Below are 20,767 nucleotides of genomic sequence, written 5' to 3' on the forward strand. Positions count from 1 at the left end.
TGTGCCACCATCATACTCTCCCCACCATACCAGGGCTGCCGGGACCACACGGAGGGTGCTCAGTGTGACAGGTGCCAACCTGGCTATTACGGTGATGCCACCCGTGGGACTCCAGGCGACTGCCAGCCCTGCCCGTGCCACGGGCCCCGTACTGACAGCCAGTAGGTGCCCCCCAGTCCCCTCCATGTCCCCAGGGCTGCCAGCTGGGGCTCACCCGTGTGAGCCTGTCCTCCTGTCCCATGTAGGAGCTGCTTTGAGGACACGGACGGGCAGCCCACGTGCAGTGCCTGTGCTCCAGGACACACCGGGCGGCGCTGCGAGAGGTGTGGGGGACGGTGGTGGTGAGGGGGCACGTGGGGGTATTGAGGACCCCTCTCACCATCTTATTTTCTCCTTCCTCAAAGGTGCTTGCCTGGCTATGTGGGGGACCCATTGCGGGGAGAACCGTGCCGAGGTGAGCCTTGGGGAGGGGAAAACACGGTGTGCCTGTGCCAATGCTGGGAGCCCTGGTTAACCTCTTTCCCCACCCCATCACCCCCAGAGCCAGGGGCTGCTGGTGGCCAGTGCCAGTGTGACACGCAGGGCAGCACCAGCGAGCAGTGCAGTGCCAGTGGGCTGTGCCAGTGCAAGGTGAGCTGCATCCCCGCAGTGAGCACTGTGCCCCCATCACGATGGGGATGACAGCATCACCTGCCCCATCCCACAGGCCAACGTGGAGGGCCCACGCTGTGCCAGCTGCCGCCCCCACCACTTCCACCTGAGTGCCGAGAACCCGGCGGGCTGCCTGCCCTGCTTCTGCATGGGCATCGTGCAGCATTGCACCAGCACCTCCTACTCCCGTGACACAGTGAGTCCCCATCCCCACAGCTCCCTGTGGTCCCTGCCATCCCCCAGGGTCCCTGAGGCACTCAGTCACCCCATCCCACAGGTGAGCACTCCGTTCTCTGCTGGGAGCTGGCAGGGCTTCGTGCTGGTGAACCGGCAGCGCAGCACCCGCGTGGCCACCGGCTTCAGTGTGGAGATGGGCACCCAGGGGCCCCAGCTCACCTATGGGCGCTTTGCAGAGCTGTCCCCCGAGTCCTACTATTGGCAGCTACCCCAGCCCTACCTGGGTGACAAGGTAACAGCCTGTGGGTGTCCCCACCCTGAGGCTGGTGGGGTCCTCTGGCCCCAGCTCAGCTGTGGTGAGGCCTCCCAAGTGCCTCCTCCTCCCTCCTTCCTTTTCTTTCCTTCTTTCTCTACCTCTTCTGTTTTCACTTTTTTTTCTCATTTTGCTCTTTTCTCTACCTTTTTTCTTTTCTTTATCTTCTACATCTTTTCCGTTTTCTCCTTTCCTATTCCCTTTTTCTCCTTTTCTTTCCCTTTCCTCTTTCTGATTTGCTTTTCTGTTTTCTTTTCTACCTTCCTTCTATTCTGATTCCCTTTGTTTCCTTTTTTCTCCTTCCTTCTTTCTTTTTCCTTTCCGCTTTTCTCCTTTCTCATTTTTCCTTTCTCCTTTTTTTTATCCTTCTTCCTTTTTCCTTTCTCTCTTTTGTTTCTCCTTACTATTTAATTCCTCCCTCCATTTTTCCCTTTCCCCCCTATTTTTTCTTTTTTTTTCTCTTTTCCTCCTTTTCCCCTTTTTCCTTTCTCCTTGTTCTCTTTTTCCTTTTCACTTTTTCCCTCCCATTTCCATGTCCTCTTTTCCTTCCCTTTCCCCCTCTCCCTTCCCACACCCCACTTCCCCACACCCCTTTCTCGGTGGAAGCCCCCGATTCCCCCCTCCCTGCTGCCCTGAGTGGTGGTCCACACTTGCACCAGGCCCCCCAGTTCCCACCACCCCTTTCCCACCCACAGGTGGGCTCCTACGGAGGGCGGCTCCGCTACACCCTGACCTACACCCCAGGGGGCCGGGGGGGTCCCCTGCCTGATGTCGACATCCAGATCACGGTCAGTAGATAATTATGGGAGATGGGAGATGTTTGGCAGCAGGATGTGCTGACCCCCCCTTCACGCACAGGGCAATGACATCACGCTGGTGGCCTACCAGCCCGAACTGCCGCCCCGCACACCACGTGCCTTCGAGATCATTTTCCGGGAGGTAGGAAAACTGGGCTCACTTGGTCCTCATCCTTCAGGGGGGGTGCCGAGGCGATGCCCCCCCTGACATCACCCCGTGCCCTCAGCACCACTGGCAGCGGCCGGACGGGCAGCCAGCCACACGGGAGCACCTGATGATGGCACTGGCTGACCTCGACGAGATCCTCATCCGTGCCACCTACACCAGCAGCACAGCCTGGGCTGCCATAGCTGCCCTCAGCATGGACACGGCTGTGCCCCCCCGGCCTGGCCTGCCCCCAGCACCAGAGGTGGAGGAGTGCCGGTGCCCACCGGGCTATCGTGGCCTGTCCTGCCAGGTGAGCTGGGCCCACAGGTCCTGTGGGTCCAGACTGCCCTGCCCTGCCCTGCCCTGCCTGCAGCCTGATATGTGGCCACAGCACTGACCCTGTCTTCCTCCACCCCACAGGACTGTGCCCCTGGCTACACACGCACCGGGGGCGGTCTGTACCTGGGGCACTGCGAGCTCTGCGAGTGCAACGGCCACTCCGACAGCTGCCACCCCGAGAGTGGTCTCTGCTCCGTGAGTTGGGAGGGCTGCTGGCAGCACGCAGCACTTAGGGGTGTTGGGGGCACCTCCCAGCACCATCCCCCCGCTGCCCTGTGCCCCACAGAGCTGCCTGCACAACACGGCGGGGGACTTCTGTGAGCAGTGCGCGCCCGGCTTCTACGGGGATGCCACCGCTGGCACTCCTGAGGACTGCCAGCCCTGCGCCTGCCCGCTGCTGCACCCCGAGAACCAGTGAGTGCTGGGGGCTGTGGGCACGGGGAGGGGACGGCCCCATGCTGCCCTCTCGTCCCTGCAGGTTCTCCAGGACCTGTGAGAGCTTGGGAGGTGGTGGGTACCGCTGCACCGCCTGCGCACCGGGATACACCGGGCAGTACTGCGAGCGGTGAGTAGCACCGGGGCATCCCGTGGGCCCACCTTAATATACCCACCCCTGTGTCCTCGCCCTGAAGTACCCACTCTGATATCTGCACCTCGGTGTACTTGATATGCTCACATTTATGTCATCGTCCCAGTATTCCCACCCCAACAAGCAACCTGGACGTCCCCACCCCCTATCCACACCCTGATGTCTCCACTTGATTGTTCTCACCTCAGTGTGTTCACAGTATATTCTATGTTCATGTCCTCACCTCAGTCTCTCCACCCCAAAATACCCATCCCAATGTCATGATCCAGATATAATCACCCCAAATCCCCATCCCAATATCTCTTCCATATTCTCATCCCTGCATCCCCACCTGAACATTTACACCCCGATATCATCACTCCAATCCAGTCTCTCTCCTGTATCCCAACCCCTGTGTCCGCACTCCAACATCCACACCCCAATGGCCCCACCTCAGTATCTTCACCCCAATTATACACAGCCTGACATTGCTGTATCCTCACCGCAGCATCCTCACTTTGATTTCTCAACCCAGTATCATTACCCCTTGTCCCTGCCCCAGCCTCCTACCCCAGTACGGTCACATCCTCACCTGAGTATCCCTTACCCCATCGTCTCCATCCTGATTTCCCTCCCCCATATCCCCACACTAACATCCTTTTCTCAACACTGTCATACCCTCACCCCCGTATCCCCATCCCACTATCATCCCCTGCATCCTCCCTTCATGTCCCTGCAGGTGTGCTCCAGGCTACACAGGAGACCCCAGCGTGCGGGGCCAGACCTGCATCCCGCTGGGCTCGCCGTCCCTGCTCGCTGTCCGCGTCCACCCTCCACGCACGGCAGTGCCGCAGGGCAGCGCGGTCACACTGCGGTGCCAGGCCAGCGGGGAGCCCCCCTTCTACTACCACTGGTCCCGGGAGGATGGGCGGCCTCTGCCCAGCAGTGCCCAGAGCCAGCGGCAAGGCAAGGTCCTGGGATGGGGACAGGGGTGGAGGCAGGGGTGGGGACAAGGGACTGGGACAGGGGTGGGTACTGTGGGGAGCAGAGACGAGAGACTGAAGGGAATGGGACAGGGATAAGGCAGGGGTGGGGATGACAAGAAGAGATGAGGGTGGGGACGTGGGAGTCTCACCCACCCCGTGCCCCAGGTGAGGAGCTGCACTTTGCCAGCATCCAGCCTTCAGAGGCCGGTGTCTACGTCTGCTCCTGCCGCAACCTGCAGCACAGCAACAGCAGCCGCGCCGAGGTCATCGTCACCGGTACGGCACGGCAGGCGGCGGTGGTGACGGGGGATGAGGATGGGGATGGGGCTCAGACCTCCTGTCTGTGCACAGAGACCCCCACCAAGCCCATCACCGTCACTGTGGAGGAGAAGAGGGTGCAGAGAGTGAAGCCTGGGGCTGATGTCACCTTCATCTGCACAGCCAAGAGCAAGGTGAGCAGGGGGGGTGGGCATCCACGGGAGCCCAATGGGTCTCAAAGGGGACGTGGGCACCTGTGAGTGCTCTATGGGTCATTTGGGACATATGCGCACCCCTGGGTGCTGTCTGGGCCATTCGTGCCTTTGTGGGTGCCCATGTCACCATACAGCCACCCTTGGGCACCCACATGGCCACAGGGGACACACAGACACCCCTGGGTGCCTACCTGGACCCAGGGTTCATGGACACCCCTGAGTGTCTTCCAGGCCATAATGGTCCCAAAGAAGCCCCTGCACCCCCTTACAGCAGTGTATGGCGCACAGTCACCTCTGGGTGTCTACGTGGGGGTGGGAACACATTTAAGTGCCCATCTATCCCCATGTGGGTCCCCATGGTGCCATGCAGGCACACAGACACCCCTAGGTGCCCATTCAACTGTGTGGGTCCCACAAGCACCCTTGGGTGCCTCCTCACCCCCTGTCCTTTCTCAGTCCCCTGCCTACACCCTGGTTTGGACACGGCAGAACCACGGGACACTGCCATCACGTGCCATGGACTTCAACGGCATCCTCACCATCCGCAACGTGCAGCCCGAGGATGCCGGTGTCTACGTGTGCACCGGCTCCAATATGCTGGACATGGATGAGGGCACAGCCACGCTCTACGTCCAAGGTGTGCTCCCCTCCCCAAGCCCTGGGAGGCACCTCCCAACGGTCAGGGGCTGAGCAGGGCGAACCCCAAGCATCATTAGGGTGAAAACTCCTCCTGGGAAAGCTGGAACCCAGATGCTGGGATAATGGGCCCCACCAAACTTAAACCTGAACTTCCCTTCGCAGCCCCCTCTAAGACCCAGATGTTTTATGGACCTGTTGAGTTTATGGAGGGGCACAGACCTGGTAAGTGACCACAGGGGGACCCGTTCGGGGCCACGCACACCCCCCTGCCTGCTGCACGCCAGGCTACACCGCTTACCCCACACCACGCCATTGCTCTGCTTTGTGGCACACTCTGGGGGGCACTGGCACACCCTGAGCCCCTGCCACGTGTCACCACAGCTGCCACCACCACCGCTCCCACCGCCAGCGTGGAGCCGGCGCAGCTGAGCGTGGCACCAGGGCAGCCAGCCGAGTTCCGCTGCGTGGCCACCGGCAGCCCTGCACCCACCCTCGAGTGGCTCGGTAGGTGCCCACCACGCGTGGGGACGTGGGGACAGGGCTGGGGGATGCAGTGGGGCTGACGTGGTGCCTGTGTCCCTGCAGGTGCGCTGCCACCGCGGGCAGTTGTCCAGGGCGGGACGCTGCGGTTCAGCGCTGTGGAGCCGTCTGATGAGGGGCACTACGCGTGCCGTGCACGCAGCAGCGCCGGGCAGGACATGGCACGGGGTTACCTCCACGTGCAAGGTGAGCGTTGCACCCCGATGTCCCCAGTGTCCCCTGTTGTCCTTGTTGTCCCCATCTCAGTGCTGGCACTGAAGCCGTGCTGCCCACAGGTGCTGATGAGCCGCGGGTGCAGGTTAGCCCGGAGCGGACGGAGGTGCAGGAGGGCTCGACGGTGCGGCTGTACTGCCGCGTGTCCGGGTCACCCGCTGCCACCATCTCCTGGGAGAAGCAGGGTGGCACCCTGCCGCCGCAGGTGAGCTGGCTGCAGCACCCATAGGTGCTCTGGTGGCATGCCCGAGGCGCCGCTCACCCTGTCCCCATGCTGCAGTCCCGCTCTGAGCGCACTGACATCGCCACACTGCTCATCCCCTCCATCACTGTCGCTGACGGTGGCATCTACTTCTGCGTGGGCTCTAGCGCTGCCGGCACGGCCCGTGCCAGCATTGAGGTGGTGGTGGTGCCAGGTAAGGCTTGGGGATGCAGCTTTGGGGATGCCATAGGGGTTGAGGACAGTTTTGGTGTGCCCTGCGTGCCTGCTGCTCCTACAGCCTGCCTCGATTCCTGTAGGAGCTGCACCACCTGTGCGCATTGAGTCCTCGTCACCTTCTGTGACAGAGGGACAGACCCTGGACCTCGACTGCGTGGTGGCAGGATCTGGCCACGTCACCGTCACCTGGTACAAGCGCGGTGGCTCCCTGCCCGCAGGCCACCAGGTGGGACACAGGGAGCAGAAGGTCTCCCCAAATCCTGCCCTGTGCTCCTCTCTCTGACACTGACATGTCCCCTCCAGGTATCAGGGTCCCGTCTCCGTGTTCCCCACGTCACCGTGGCGGATTCGGGCGAGTATGTGTGCCGGGCAAGTTCAGGGACCAGTGTTCGGGAGGCATCTGTCATTGTCACTGTTGTGTCCAGTTCTGGTTTGTCCTATGGTGAGGCTGGGCTCTGCATTGTGGGTGCCCATGGGTGGCCCCAGGTGTCACACCATCATCCAGCCATCACTCCCTCCCCCTCCAGGCCCACTGGCCTCAGGTGGCCAGGCTCCCGTCAGGATTGAGGCATCCTCCTCCACCGTGGCCGAAGGACAGACCCTGGACCTCAACTGTGTCATTGCCAGCCCCTCGCAGGCCACCGTCACCTGGTACAAGCGTGGCGGGTCCCTGCCTGCCAGGCACCAGGTAGGGCACAAGGGAGAGTCTGCCCCAGGGTGGGAAAGGTTGGAAATGATTCACATCCCTTGCGAGCTCAGTTATTACTGTGCAAGCCCAGGTGGCCTCTTGAAGCCCCAGCAGCCCCATGCAGGATGTCCCCCTGTCCCCCTGCAGCCCCATGCAGGATGTCCCCCTGTCCCCCCGCAGCCCCATGCAGGATGTCCCCCTGTCCCCCCGCAGCCCCATGCAGGATGTCCCCCTGTCCCCCCACAGGTCTCTGGCTCCCGGCTGCGCCTGCTGCTGGTGACAGTGGCCGACTCGGGCGAGTACGTGTGCCGTGTGAGCAGCGGGGCCACCACCAAGGAAGCCAGCGTCATGGTGACGATCCAGCCCAGCGGGGCCGGCTCCTACCGTGAGTGGGCACTGTGGGCTGTCCCCATGTGCTGCAGCACTGAGCTGGCTCTCATGTGTTCCTGCCAGCAGGGCTCAGCTGTGGTCACAGTGTCACCCTCCTGTCTCTGTCCCCAGCCTCGGGTGGCACGACACCGCTGCGCATCGAGTCCTTGTCCTCCACTGTCACTGAGGGACAGACCCTGGACCTCAACTGTGTCATCGCCAGCCCTGCACAAGCCACTGTCACCTGGTACAAACGCGGCGGGTCCCTGCCAGCCAGGCACCAGGTAGGAGTTGCATAGGGGACACACCCAGGGTGTGATGGTTGGGTTTGACCTGTGGTTCCATGCAAGCCCGGATTTCCTCATGTAAGCCCGAACAGCCCCACGTGGAGTTCAGTGTCCCCCTGTCCCCCCGCAGGTCTCTGGCTCCCTGCTGCGCCTGCTGCATGTGACACTGGCCGACTCGGGTGAGTATGTGTGCCGTGTGAGCAGCGGGGCCACCACCAAGGAAGCCAGCATCATGGTGACAATCCAGCCCAGCAGGGGCAGCTCCTATCGTGAGTGGGGGCTGGAAAGGGATGGGGACGTGGGACCATGTCATTCCGTGTCCCCAAGGGGTGACTGTGCTGCCCTCATCCCCAGCCTCTGGTGTCACACCCCCGGTACGCATCGAGTCCTCATCATCCTCTGTGTCTGAGGGACAGACTCTGGACCTTGACTGCATTGTGGCCAGCCCAGGCCAGGCCACTGTCACCTGGTACAAGCGCGGTGGGTCCCTGCCAGCCAAGCACCAGGTAGGTGGAAATGTCAGGGGAGCATTTTGAGGCAGAAAGAGGGGTTTTAGGGTGTCGAGGTGTTCATCTGGTGTGTGTTCCCCCAGGTCTCGGGCACCCGTCTGCGCATCCCCCAGGTGTCAGCGGGCGATTCGGGCGAGTACGTGTGCCGGGTGACCACGGGCAGCGTCACACATGAGACATCCCTCATTGTTACCATCCAGACCGGTGCTGGCTCCTCATATGGTACTGGGAATGGGGACTGGGAGGGGACACGAGGGCGTGACTAGGGGGTGGCTGCACCCACTGACCCCACTGCTCCCCAGCTGTGGGCGTCACGCCACCTGTGAGGATTGAGACTTCATCTGCCTCCGTCACGGAGGGACAGACCCTGGACCTCAACTGCATGGTGGCCGGGCAGGGCCACCCCCAAGTCACATGGTACCGGCGCGGTGGGGCTCTGCCCCCCAACAGCCAGGTAGGGTGCAAGGGCCTGGTGTCGGATCAAGGGCTCAGCCCCACACCCCGTGCTGTCACTGCTCACTGGCACTGATGTGTCCCTGCTGTGTCCAAACAGGTGTCAGGCACCCACCTGCGCCTCGCCCAGGTGTCCGTGGCCGATTCGGGCGAGTACGTGTGCCGGGTCACCCTGGGGACGGCCACGCAGGAGGCTTCTGTCATCGTCACCGTGCCGAGCAGTGCTGGCACCTACTACTGTGAGTGCAAGTGAGAGGGAAGCACTTGGGGACAGATGTGTGCCACCACGGTGCTGAATGCCCCCGTTCCCTGTCCCCAGCCCCTGGAGCCTCCCAGCCTGTGCACATTGAATCCTCGTCCTCTGCCATCGCCGAGGGACAGACCCTTGACCTCAACTGCGTGGTGGCAGGATCTGGTCCCACTACTGTCACGTGGTACAAGCGTGGCGGCTCCCTGCCTGCCGGCCACCAGGTAGAGCATGGGGAGCTGGGGGTCACCTCAAAATCCCGCCCTACTCTCTGGTACTGACATGTCCCCATGTGCCCCCAACAGGTGTCAGGCACCCGCCTGCGCATCCCCCAGGTGTCAGCGGCCGATTCGGGTGAATACGTGTGCCGGGTGACCACGGGAGGTGTCACGCAGGAGACATCCCTCGTTGTCACCATTGATGATGGTGCCAGCCCCTCCCACCGTGAGTGCCACACTCTGGATGGGGACGTGGGCATCATGCTGGTCCCTGGTGCTGAGAGGGACCTTACCCTTAACTCTGCTCACGCAGCCTCCGGTGTTACGCCGCCTGTCCACATCAAGTCCTCAGCATCCTCTGTCACTGAGGGACAGACCCTGGACCTTGACTGCGTGGTGGCCGGCCAGGGCCAGGCCACCTTCACCTGGTACAAGCGCGGCGGGTCCCTCCCAGCCAAGCACCAGGTAGGTGGAGATGTGGCAGGGCACAGGCTGGTGACCCCACGTGTCCAGCTGATGCCACTCCCTGCCCCCCCCAGATGTCAGGGTCCCGCCTGAGGCTCTCACAGCTCTCTGTGACCGATTCGGGCGAGTATGTGTGCCGGGCAGACTTGGGCAGCACCTCCCGCGAGGCCACTGTCGTCGTCACTGTCACCTCACGTGACAGCTCCAGCTACCGTGAGTGCAGCCACAAGAGCGCCGGTGCCCGGAGCAGTGCGGGTGCCAGGGGCAGTGTGGGTGACCCTGTCCCTTGTCCCCACAGGCCTGCAGAGCCCCATCATCTCCATCGACCCGCACAGCATGGCCGTGGCCCCGGGCGAGGATGCCACCTTTAAGTGCCGCATCCACGATGGTGCCCGGCCCATCAATGTCACCTGGCGGATGGGGCCAGGCCAACACCTCCAAGGTACAGTGCTCCCTTGGGTGGCCCAGCCATGGTCCCCGTGGTGGCCCAGGCACTGAACCTTTCTCTTCCCCAGACAATGTGAAGATCAGTGCCAATGGTTCTGTCATTTCCATCACTGGTGCCCACGTGGGCAACCAGGGTGCATACCACTGCGTGGCCTCCAACCGCTTCGGCGTTGCCAGCAGCGTCGTTAACCTCCTGGTGCAAGGTACGAGTTGGCTGCGTGTCCCCATCTCTGTCCCCACCTCCTCCTCATGCTCCAGGTGCTCCCAGTGTGGTGGTGTCCCTTTGTCCCCATGTTGCTGTCCTCCACATACTCCAGCTGCCCCCAGGATGGTCATGGTGTCTCCATCCCCACTCTGATGTGTCTGTCTCCATGCTGATGTCTTCTTTTTGCCACCCTGGGGTGGTGGTGTCTTCATCCCCTTACAGCTGTGGTGCCTGAAGGGTGGTAGTGACCCTGTCCCACTCCGGGATGTTTTCCAGATGCTTCTGGGGTGGTGGTGTCCCCATCCCTATGCTGACATGCTTATCAAGTGTCAGGTGCCCATGGAGTGGTGGTGTCCATGTCCCCATGCAGATATTCTTCAGATATCTTGGGGTCCCCTGGGGTCCCTGTACCTCCACCTCCATCCCTGTGATGTTCTCCACGTGCTTTAACTGCCTCTGGAGTAGCAGTGTCCCCGTGCCCATGCTGATGTCCTCCAGGTGCCCCTCAAGTGGTGTTGTCCCCACACCCATCCCCACACTGACACCTTCCCCTTTCTCCAGGTGCCCCCACAGTGTCGGTGATGCCCCCAGGCCCTGTGACAGTGAAGGAGGGCAAATCTCTCAGCCTGGAGTGCCTGGGCCGGGGTGAGCCACGGCCACTGGTGCGCTGGAGCAGGCTGGGCTCAAGGCAGAAGGTGGATCACCAGACACTGCTGCACATGGACAGCCAGGCCGTGCTGCAGGTGAGTGGGAGATCCCAGGGTGCTGTGTACTCCAGAACATCTCAGGTGCTCACTATCCACTCTCTACCCTCTCCAGCTCTCACCAGCCAAACCGGAGCATGCCGGCACCTACATCTGCACAGCACAGAGCGCCCTGGGTTCAGCACAAGCCCGTGTGGATGTCAGTGTGGAGACAGCAGAGAGGCATCCCGGGGCCCCCAGGGTCACCGCACCGCCCACTGTCACAGTGGTGGCTGGGGACACCGCCACGCTGTACTGCTCTGCCACAGGTATGGCATGGGGACGGCCTCCGTGGGCACCTGCCTGAATGCCCTGCTCCAGATGACACACGGTGACATGCCCACAGGCGAGCCGGAGCCCAGGATCGAGTGGTCAAAGCTGCGGGCACCGCTGCCCTGGCAGCACCGCGTGGTGAATGGCACCCTGGTGATCCCCCGCGCCGCACAGCAGGACTCAGGCCAGTACATCTGCAATGCCAGCAGCCCCGCAGGCTTCACTGAGGTCTTCGTCACCCTTGATGTGGAGAGTAAGGGGCTGCGGTCGGTGCAGTGCGGGCCCACCTCCGTCACCCACCCGCCCTTTGCTGTTCCCTCTCCATTTGTCCATCCCTCACAGCTCTGCTCACGTCCTTCCCCGTCACTTCCTACTCTCCTCTCACATGTAGTTCCATCCTCACTCATCCATCCCAGCATTTACTGTCTTCCCCAGCTCCTTGTGGGCATCTTCATCCATCCGCTTCTCCTTGATGTTTGCGTTGCTTTGCCCATCTCTGCACACATCGTCTCTCTGTGCTCACGCTGCCCTCCATCCACTGTTCACAGAGGCACCTGTTTCTCAGCCATCCAGCACTCATCCCTGCTGACAGCTCTTTCTGGTTCTGCACACGCTCTTCCATCCGTACACAACTCGTGAAGCTGTCCTCACTCATCCGTCCTGGCACTCAGCCACATGCATGTCCATCTCTACTCACACTGCTCCATCTATCTTTTCCTTGTGGATCCATTCTTTAACTCTCATCTGCACACTCCTCTTTTGCTGCTCACTACTCCATCCATCCCTTCACTCATCCTTGTCCCATCCATCTCTTGTCCTTCTCAGCTGGCGCTCCATCCGTCCTTTTCTCTTAGAGGTGTATGTAACGCATCTATCCAAGCACTTACCACTGCACACATCCACCTTCCTCCACAGCCCTTCCTTGGAGATCCATCCACCTCTTCTCCCTTCCCTGTGCACATCTCTCTTTCCCCCACCCATCCCCTTCTCTCATTTACATCCCAGCACCCATCCCCACCCACATCCACCTTCACCCACGCCCCTCCATCCATCCCCTCCTCTCACATTCACCCACCCCTCCCCCATCCCAGCACAGCTCCATCCCCAACCCACCCACACCCTCCCACTGCTGCTCTTCGTGCCCCACTCGCTGACACCTCCATCCCCATCCCATTCTCACCACACTCACGGCCCCGTTCCGCAGCCCCACCTTACGCCACGAGCCTTCCTGAGGACAGCACAGTGCGTGCGGGCGACGCGGTGCAGCTGCAGTGCCTGGCCCATGGCACCCCACCACTGCTCTATGCCTGGGACAAGCTCAATGGCAGCCTGTCCCCCCGCGCCGTGCCCCGTGCCGGCCTCCTGCGCATCAGTCCGGTGCTGCCCGCCGACGCCGGCACCTATCGCTGCCTGGTCACCAACCGCGTGGGCACCGCCGAGACCTTGGCCCGCGTCGCTGTCCACGGTGAGTGCCCAGGTGCCCCGTGATGTGCTGGGGATGCCCTCCGTGCCGGGTGTCACCTTTACATCCCGTGCAGGTGGCGGTGATGGCGGCAGTCCCCTGGTGGTGCGGGTGACACCGGGGAGCCTGGTGAAAGGGGTGGGCGGCACGGCCGAGTTCGCCTGCGCTGTGTCCGACCCACGGGCGCACCTTGAGTGGCTGAAGGCCGACGGGGAGCTGCCCCACCAGCACAGCGTGCGGGACGGGGTGCTGCGGTAAGGCGGTGCGGGGCAGCGTGGGGTGTGGGCAGTGCCCCGTGGGTCCCACACCTGAACGTGTCTCCTGTGTCCCCGCAGGATCCCGGAGCTGACGCAAACAGCGCAGGGGGTGTACGTGTGCCGGGCCCGCTCTCCAGGCGGGCAGGCGGAGGACAGGGCCACGCTTACCGTGCAGGGTAGGAGCCCGCCGAGCTGACCCTGCAGACAGCAGCACCTCATTACCCCTGAGCCCATGCTGACCCCAGGCCCATTGACCCCAGTGCTTCTCCTTGCCCTGAACACATGGGCACCTGCTGAGCCTGCCTCACTTTCCCACAGGCTCCCTGGTCCCCTCATCATCACCCCAGGCCCCTGGGTACCCTTGTTTTCTCCCTGTAGGCACCCTCATACCCCAACCCTTCTGCATGCTGCTGGCACTCTGGTTCCCCTTATTTTCCCCATGCCCTCTGATACCCTGGTACACCCAGTTTCTCCCCGTGCTCCACAGCATCCTGGTTCCTCTGCCTCTGCATGCCTACAGGCATCACAGTATCTCTGTTTCTTCCCACAGTCACCCTGATGTAGACCTATTTCTTCCCATTCCCCTTTGCACCCCACTGTTCTCCAATCTCTCACTGTTGTCCTCAGGCACCTCAGTGCCCCCCATCTCCCCCCACCCATGCACACCTTGGTACCCCCCCATCTCTCCCATGAACACCTGTGGGTCCCCCAATGCCCCCTGTCTCTCCCTATGCCCACAGGCACCCTGGTACCCCCCCCTATTTCCCCATCTCCATGAGTACCCCCAAACCCCTCATCTCCCTGTACCACTGGGCACTTCTCCCAATTTCTCACCTTGCTGGTTGCCTCCCCAAATCACACAATGCTTCTCCATGCTCAGGATCACCCCAAAACCATCCCTTTCTCCCCCAAGCTCTGCCCAGGGCCCTGATTAACATCCGGACGGCGGTGCAGACAGTGCTGGTGGGCACAGAGGTGGAGCTGGAGTGCCTAGGGCTGGGTGAGCCACAGCCCCATGTCACCTGGAGCAAAGTGGGGGGCCGGATCCGCCCGGGGGTGCTGGTTCGTGCTGGTACCCTGACCTTCGAGCGGGTGGAGCGTGTGGATGCAGGGCAGTACCGCTGCACTGCCACCAACCCCGTGGGCACCGTGCAGTCCCACGTCATCCTCCACGTGCAGGGTGAGTGCAGACAGGGACTCGGAGTGGGGATGGTGTCCCTAATCCCGGCACTGGGAGGTGACAGCTCTGTCTGTCCACAGCTGCCCCACACATCGCCGGGCAGCCAGAGGTGAAGGAGGTGTCGGTGGGCTCGGCAGCTGTCCTGCCCTGCTTGGCATCTGGCTTCCCTGTGCCAGAGATCAGCTGGAGCAAGGTGAGCAGGGATGTGCAGGCATGGGGCTGTGGGAAGGCGGGGATGGGTGTCCCATGGGTGCTGAGCCCTGCTGTCCTCACAGCTGGAGGGGGAGCTGCCGGAAGGGGCGCGGGTGGAGGGCGCGGCCCTGATGCTGCCGGCTGTGCGCCTCGAGGATGCTGGTGTCTATGCCTGTGCTGCCAGCAACCGCCGCGGCCAGGAGACGGCCTTCTACGTGCTGAAGGTGCGAGGTGAGTACCAGACAGATGGGCTGGGGGGCACTGTGTCCCCATCCCCGCTGAGCCCCATGTCCCCGCAGAGCGCCTGGTGCCTTACTTCACGCAGACGCCCCGCTCCTTCCTGCCGCTGCCCACCATCAAGGATGCCTACAAGACCTTCGAGATCCAGATCACCTTCCGGCCCGACGCTGCTGATGGTGAGCGCTGCCGGGGCCCTCTGGCCCCCCAAGCCCAAGTGCTCCACAGTGGCCTGCTCTCATTCCTTCTCTCTCCTCCTCCGTCTGTCTGTCCTCCTTTCCATCTTTCTTCCTCCTGTAGCTCTCATCCTGTACTCAGGTGAGCACCCACCCTGGGGACTTTCATGTTTCCCACTCCCCAGGGTGCATTAGGGCCACCCTGCACGGCGGCCGTGCTCACCCCACTGTGTCCCCCATAGGGATGCTCCTGTACAACGGGCAGCGCAAGAGCAGCGGCGCCGACTTTATCTCCTTCGGGCTGGTGGGCGGGCGCCCTGAGTTCAGGTGAGAACACAGTAAGGTGCTGCCAGACGGAGGGGCAGCACCCCCCTCACCCCATATATGTCCCCATTTGATGGTAGGTTCGATGCTGGCTCTGGCATGGCCACCATCCGGGACCCGACGCCCCTGCACCTGGGCAAGTACCACACCGTGCGCCTCTTCCGCAACCTGACGCGTGGCTCGCTGCAGGTGGATGGGCATCCCCCCGTGAATGGCACTTCTCAGGTACAGGGTGCGGGCACCCCATGGCTGTGGGGCGATTTGGGGCGGCCGTGCCCACACACCTGTCCCTGCAGGGCAAGTTCCAAGGGCTGGACCTGAACGAGGAGCTGTACCTCGGGGGGTACCCTGATTACACTGTTGTGGCCAAGACAGGGCTGAGCCGCGGCTTTGTGGGTATGCAGTGGGACGGGGGGTGCAAAGGGGACAGCACTGGGGACGGGGCTGAACGTGTCCCCTTGCTGTGTCCCACAGGCTGCGTGCGCCAGCTGCGCATCCAAAACGAGGAGGTGGCCTTCGGGGAGCTGGACCTGCAGGCGCACGGTGTCTCCAACTGTCCCACGTGCCAGGACCAGCCCTGCCAGGTGAGGCCGGGCACAACGCGTGCTGTCCCCTCCCGTGGGTCCCGTTCCTGGTGCTCATCCATGTCCCCCATTCACAGAATGGTGGCATCTGCGAGGACGCAGAGAGCAGCACCTACATCTGCCGCTGTCCCCACGGCTTCACCGGCAGCAACTGCGAGTACTCACAGGCCCTGCACTGCCACCCAGGTGGGTGCCTGCTCCTCAGGGGGTGTCACCTGCTGCCCTCTGGGTGCAGGGACTAGCGGGGCTCATTGCCTGTCTGTATCCCCCCTGTCCCCATGCAGAGGCGTGCGGGCCCGATGCCACCTGCATCAGCCAGCCGGACGGGCAGGGATACAGCTGCCGCTGCCACCTGGGCAAGTCCGGGGAGAGGTGCACTGAAGGTGGGCACGGCGAGGAATGGGGTGGGACAACACCAGGGACAGGGGCGTGGGGCTGGGACCCTTCTGGGAATGTGCATCGGGAGGGGAACACCCTGGAGACGGGGGCATGGGGAGTAGGAAGAACAACTTGAGGACATGGACATGGGAATGGGGATGAGAATGACTTTGGGGACAAGGGCAAGGAGCTGGGACTCCATGGGGACACAGGTGTGGGGCATGGGGATGACAATGGGGAGACAGGTATTGGGGTGGGGATGACACAGGCATGGAGCTGGGACCTCCCTGGGGACAGAGGCGTGGGGCTGGGGATAACCTCAGAGACAGGGACATGGGGATGAGGTGACCCTGGGGACACAGGCATGCATGGAGATGACTCTGGGGGAACAAACAGGGGGATGAGACCCCCCTGGGGACATGAGTCTGGGGCAGGAACATTGAGATGGAGATAACCCCAGGGATATGGACATGGTGTTGGGATCAGCCTGGTGACACAGGCAGGGTGGAAACAGCAAACTAGTTGCCACCTGGGGATGCGTTCATCATGGACACAGTGGGGATGGGGAACTGGGGACCATCTTGGGGACACAAAAATGGGGCTGGGTACCACTCTGGGAAATGGGGATGGTGGAGTCAGGGGAGAGGGGCACCACAGGAAGAGGTGCTGAGGTGTGGGTGCTGCAGGTGAGGCCGTGAGCGTGCCGTCCTTCGACGAGGTGGGTGCCTTCGTCTCGTACCCACCTCTGACCAATGTGCACCATGAGCTGCGTGTGGAGGCCGAGTTCCTGCCGCGTGCACCCGACGGACTGCTGCTCTTCAGTGCTGGCAAAGCTTCTCCAGTTGAGGACTTCGTCGCCCTCGCCATGGTCAGCGGCCACCTTGAGTTCCACTATGAGCTGGGCTCAGGTAGGCTGGCACGGCACAGCGGGGCCCAGTGTAACCAAAGGAGCTCTGATGTCACTGTGTGGGTCCTGACCTGGCTAGGGTGGCCTGGCATCGCTGGGGTTCCCAAGCAATATGGGGTTCCTTGGTGTCAGTGGGGTCCCCAGGAATCACTGATGTCACTGAGGATCCCAAGCATTACTGCCCCCCCTGCAGCATCAACTGGGTTTCTTGGTGTCACTCAGGTCCCTGGGCTCTGCCAGATTCCCCTAATGTCGCCAAGGAACTTTAGCATCTCTGGGGGGATCCCCAAGCATCATCCAGGGCATCTCTCAGATCCCCAAGCACCACCAGGGTCCCCAAGCAGCTCTGGTGCCCCCTGGCCTCCCTTGGGGTGATAGTGATGCCGAGTCATGGCATCATCCTGCCACCCTGCAGGCACAGCAGTGCTGCGGAGTGTCGAGCCGGTGGCACTGGGCCGCTGGCACCGGGTGACAGCCGAGCGGGTGCACAAGGACGGGACGATGACGGTGGACGGTGGCGCTCCGGTGCAGCGCTCCTCACCCGGCAAGAGCCAGGGACTCAACCTGCGCAGCCCGCTCTACCTTGGAGGCGTGGAGCCCCCCCTGCAGCCCCCCACCAATGCCTCCTTCCAGGGGTGCATCGGCGAGGTGAGCACCCCAGGCACCCTGGTGTGGGGTATCCTGGCTGTGGGGTGCCCTGAGTTAATCCCCTGTGTCCGGCGCAGGTCTCCATCAACGGGAAGAAGGTGGATCTGTCCTACAGCTTCCTGCGCAGCCGGGGCGTGGGGCAGTGCAGGCAGAGCTCACCCTGCCTCCATGCACCGTGCCTGCACGGCGGCCGCTGCCTGCCCCTGCCCAGTGGCAGCCCACCCTTCCGCTGCCTCTGCAGTCCTGGCTTCAGTGGTGAGCGCCGTGGGGCTGGGTGTGTGCATGCCGTGTGCGTGGGTGTGGAGGTGCTGGGACCCCACGTGCCCACATCACCATGTGCCACCACCATGTACCCAGGGCCGCGCTGCGAGCAGGTGTCCGACCAGTGCCTGGAGCACAACCCCTGCCTGCATGGTGGCACCTGCAAGGACAACGGCTGCATCTGTCCTGAGGGCTACGCTGGCCCCTACTGCCAGCATGGTGAGCTGGGGGCGTGGGGACATGGGGACACGTGGGGATGTGCCACCGGTCCCCATCGCCCACTTTCCTGCAGGTGTGGCGCTGTCAGAGCTGGATCAGGACTGGCAGGAGGGCAGCGGTGGCAGTGGTACGCTCCCCAGAGTGCTGTGCAGCTGTTTTCCCCTGTTTGCACCCAATCCTGCTGCTGGGGATGTGCTCAGCAGTGCCTCCTCACCCCATTTCCCCGCAGACACCCCCGGGCAGTTCAGCGCCGCATTCCATGGGGACTCCTACCTGGCCCTGCCTGGCCACCTCTTCCCCCGTGGGTGAGTGACAGCTGGGACAGGGACCCCTGCAGCTTTGCAGCCCCATTGCATCGCAGCGTTATACCCTTCCCACTGCACAGCACCTTTCCTGTGGCACTGCACCCACAGAGGGTGCTGCACCCCTTTCCTGCAGCATTGCACCCGTTGCTGCATTGGACCTTTCTCCTGGTGCTGCACCCATCCCAGCACTGCGTCCTTCCCAGCACGCTGTACCCTTGCCACCACATTGCAGCATTGCCCCTTTCCTGTGGCATTGCACCTCTCAAGGCTGCTGCACTCTCCTGCAGCATTATGGTGCTGCATCCCTTCCTGCAGCACCACAGCCATGGTGACTTTGCACCCCTCCTGCCGTGTTGCACCTGTTGTACACACATTGCATTCTTAAACCCATTGCTCTGTTGTACCTACTGCATCCTTGTACTCATTGCATTCTTGCACCCAGTGCATTCTTGTTTCCATTGCATTCTTGCACCCACTATGTTGTACCTGCTGCATTCTTTAGTCCATTGCATTTCTGCACCCTTTGTTTCTTGTTCCCACTGCATTCTTGCACCCATGGTGATGCGCTCTCCCAGGCTCTGCACCCATGGCTGACCCCTCTCGTTGCAGCGCCCCGGATTTGCAGGACACCATCGAGCTGGAGCTGAGGACAAGCAGCACTGAGGGGCTGTTGCTGTGGCATGGGGCGGTGAGCGGGGACACAGCCAGGGCATCCGGCCCCGGGGAGGGGACAGGGTTGTCCCCATCCCGCTCACGGCCCCGATATACCCACAGGAGAGTGGCAAAGCCAAAGACTTCGTGGGGCTGGGCCTGAAGGATGGGCACCTGGTGTTCAGGTGAGGGGGGGTACAGGCGTGTCCCTTGGGGTCCCACGCCACCTGCGTGTCCTTGTGCTCAGCCCTGTGTCCCTGCAGTTACCAGCTGGGCAGCGGTGAGGCCACCATCATCTCTGAAGACCCTGTCAATGACGGCGAGTGGCACCATGTGACAGCAGCCAGGTGGGGTTGGGACCCAGTGGTGTGGGGGTTGGGTTTGGGACACAGACGCTGATGCTGCCCCACAGGCAGGGTCGGCGCGGGTGGCTGCAGGTGGACGGGGAGGAGCTGGTGCTCGGAGAGTCCCCAGGAACCAATGTGATGGCCAACACGCAGGGCAACGTCTACGTTGGTACGGGGATGTGGGAAGAGGGGTGCAGGGCATGGGGTGGGACGTGGCACGAGATGGGACATGATATGGGACACGGGATGGGGTACTTGGTGGAGCATGGGATGTGAGATGGGGTGGGACATGGAGTGGGACGTGGGACATAGTGGGCACACCACAAACAGGACAGGATATGTGATGGGACATAGTGGGGTATGGTGGAGGGAGGACATCGACTGTACGTGGTAGGACATGGTGTAGGTACAGGATGGGACATGATGGGACACACAGGGTTTAGCACAGATGGGGGATGGGGTGTGATGAGGCACTGGAGACCATGGGACAGGACACGAATTGAATGCAAGATTTTACATGGTGTGGCATGGAATGGGACATGGGATATGGGAGGGGTCATACGATGAGGTATGATATGGGACATGGGACAGGACAAGAGAGGGGACATGGAAAGGAGATGCATGGTGCTGGGACGTGACATGGGACGTGGGACAGGACGTGGGAAGCAGACCTGTGTGGGGACTGGGGTGCCATGTCCGCATGTTCCCACACTCACGTGTTCCCCCCCTTCCTGCAGGCGGTGCCCCAGACCCCCGCGGCCTCACAGCCGGCAAGTTCCTCACTGGTGTGTCGGGATGCGTGCGGGGCCTGGTGCTGGCGCCCGCGGGGACCCCTCGGCACCCCACTGACCTGCGGCACGGCGCAGTGGGGGGCTCTGCTGTCGCCCCCTGCCCCTCCTAGCCCCCCTCTCCCCCCCACACAGCCTGGGGGACAAGTTTTGCCGGGTTTATTGTTATTTTTCCAAAAAGCCACGAGAAGACGGTGCTTCGCTGCCCTGGGATGGCTCCGGGGAGGCCAGGACCCCACAACAATGTTTACACCCCCCCTCCCCACTCCTGACCCAAGCCACGCTGGGGCAGCCAGGCCGCTCAGGTGCCTCCTGGGGTGGCATCTGGGTGGGGGGCGCAAGGGACAATCCTGGGTGCTGGCGGGGGCAGCGGGCCCCCCCAGCACCCCCGTGCTGGGACACCCATTAAAGGAGAGAGAACGAGCGTGGGGGCTGTGTGTGGCTACGATCCAAAATCAGGGAAGAACAGAGCACAGGGCTGGAGGTCATGGTGGGGGGGGGAGGAAGAAGCTGGTGCTCTGGGCGGGATATGGAGGTGTGGGGTTGGTAAACGGACACTGGGAGGTGTGGGTATGGGGTTGAATATGTGGGGGCGTCTGGAGCAGGTGCTTGGGGTGTGGGGAGTTGTATGGATCGGGTCAGGGGGCGAAGACATGAGGAATCG

General features: G+C 62.4%; 1 protein-coding gene across 1 annotated transcript in view; it reads left to right on the top strand.

Annotated features, from left to right (window-relative positions):
* Positions 1-20,527, top strand: part of HSPG2 (heparan sulfate proteoglycan 2) — a 28,942-nt gene extending 8,415 nt beyond the window's left edge. Inside the window, 64 exon segments of the mRNA XM_065738246.1 lie at positions 34-161; positions 246-323; positions 405-454; positions 542-630; positions 707-847; positions 929-1,120; positions 1,837-1,929; positions 2,000-2,080; positions 2,166-2,396; positions 2,507-2,620; positions 2,712-2,839; positions 2,904-2,990; positions 3,733-3,964; positions 4,150-4,255; positions 4,331-4,431; positions 4,909-5,089; positions 5,254-5,313; positions 5,473-5,595; positions 5,677-5,817; positions 5,907-6,049; positions 6,125-6,260; positions 6,364-6,509; positions 6,587-6,725; positions 6,811-6,971; positions 7,218-7,356; positions 7,473-7,624; positions 7,758-7,896; positions 7,982-8,133; positions 8,220-8,358; positions 8,439-8,590; positions 8,690-8,828; positions 8,909-9,060; positions 9,142-9,280; positions 9,368-9,519; positions 9,594-9,732; positions 9,818-9,961; positions 10,035-10,169; positions 10,733-10,914; positions 10,991-11,183; positions 11,261-11,440; positions 12,392-12,652; positions 12,726-12,903; positions 12,985-13,082; positions 13,820-14,086; positions 14,167-14,279; positions 14,362-14,509; positions 14,578-14,694; positions 14,934-15,018; positions 15,096-15,240; positions 15,312-15,411; positions 15,490-15,599; positions 15,677-15,785; positions 15,884-15,982; positions 16,664-16,885; positions 17,300-17,532; positions 17,610-17,787; positions 17,890-18,012; positions 18,086-18,139; positions 18,242-18,317; positions 18,927-19,005; positions 19,092-19,153; positions 19,232-19,315; positions 19,381-19,484; positions 20,053-20,527. Of these exon segments, the coding sequence (XP_065594318.1) occupies positions 34-161; positions 246-323; positions 405-454; positions 542-630; positions 707-847; positions 929-1,120; positions 1,837-1,929; positions 2,000-2,080; positions 2,166-2,396; positions 2,507-2,620; positions 2,712-2,839; positions 2,904-2,990; positions 3,733-3,964; positions 4,150-4,255; positions 4,331-4,431; positions 4,909-5,089; positions 5,254-5,313; positions 5,473-5,595; positions 5,677-5,817; positions 5,907-6,049; positions 6,125-6,260; positions 6,364-6,509; positions 6,587-6,725; positions 6,811-6,971; positions 7,218-7,356; positions 7,473-7,624; positions 7,758-7,896; positions 7,982-8,133; positions 8,220-8,358; positions 8,439-8,590; positions 8,690-8,828; positions 8,909-9,060; positions 9,142-9,280; positions 9,368-9,519; positions 9,594-9,732; positions 9,818-9,961; positions 10,035-10,169; positions 10,733-10,914; positions 10,991-11,183; positions 11,261-11,440; positions 12,392-12,652; positions 12,726-12,903; positions 12,985-13,082; positions 13,820-14,086; positions 14,167-14,279; positions 14,362-14,509; positions 14,578-14,694; positions 14,934-15,018; positions 15,096-15,240; positions 15,312-15,411; positions 15,490-15,599; positions 15,677-15,785; positions 15,884-15,982; positions 16,664-16,885; positions 17,300-17,532; positions 17,610-17,787; positions 17,890-18,012; positions 18,086-18,139; positions 18,242-18,317; positions 18,927-19,005; positions 19,092-19,153; positions 19,232-19,315; positions 19,381-19,484; positions 20,053-20,216 (8,718 nt within the window). The 3' untranslated portion in view covers positions 20,217-20,527.
* Positions 20,528-20,767: the final 240 nt, after the last annotated feature.

The sequence above is a fragment of the Cyrtonyx montezumae genome, unplaced genomic scaffold (genome assembly GCF_038088225.1).
Source record: "Cyrtonyx montezumae isolate F1298 unplaced genomic scaffold, pur_monq_1.0 scaffold_21, whole genome shotgun sequence".
Lineage (NCBI taxonomy): Eukaryota > Metazoa > Chordata > Aves > Galliformes > Odontophoridae > Cyrtonyx > Cyrtonyx montezumae.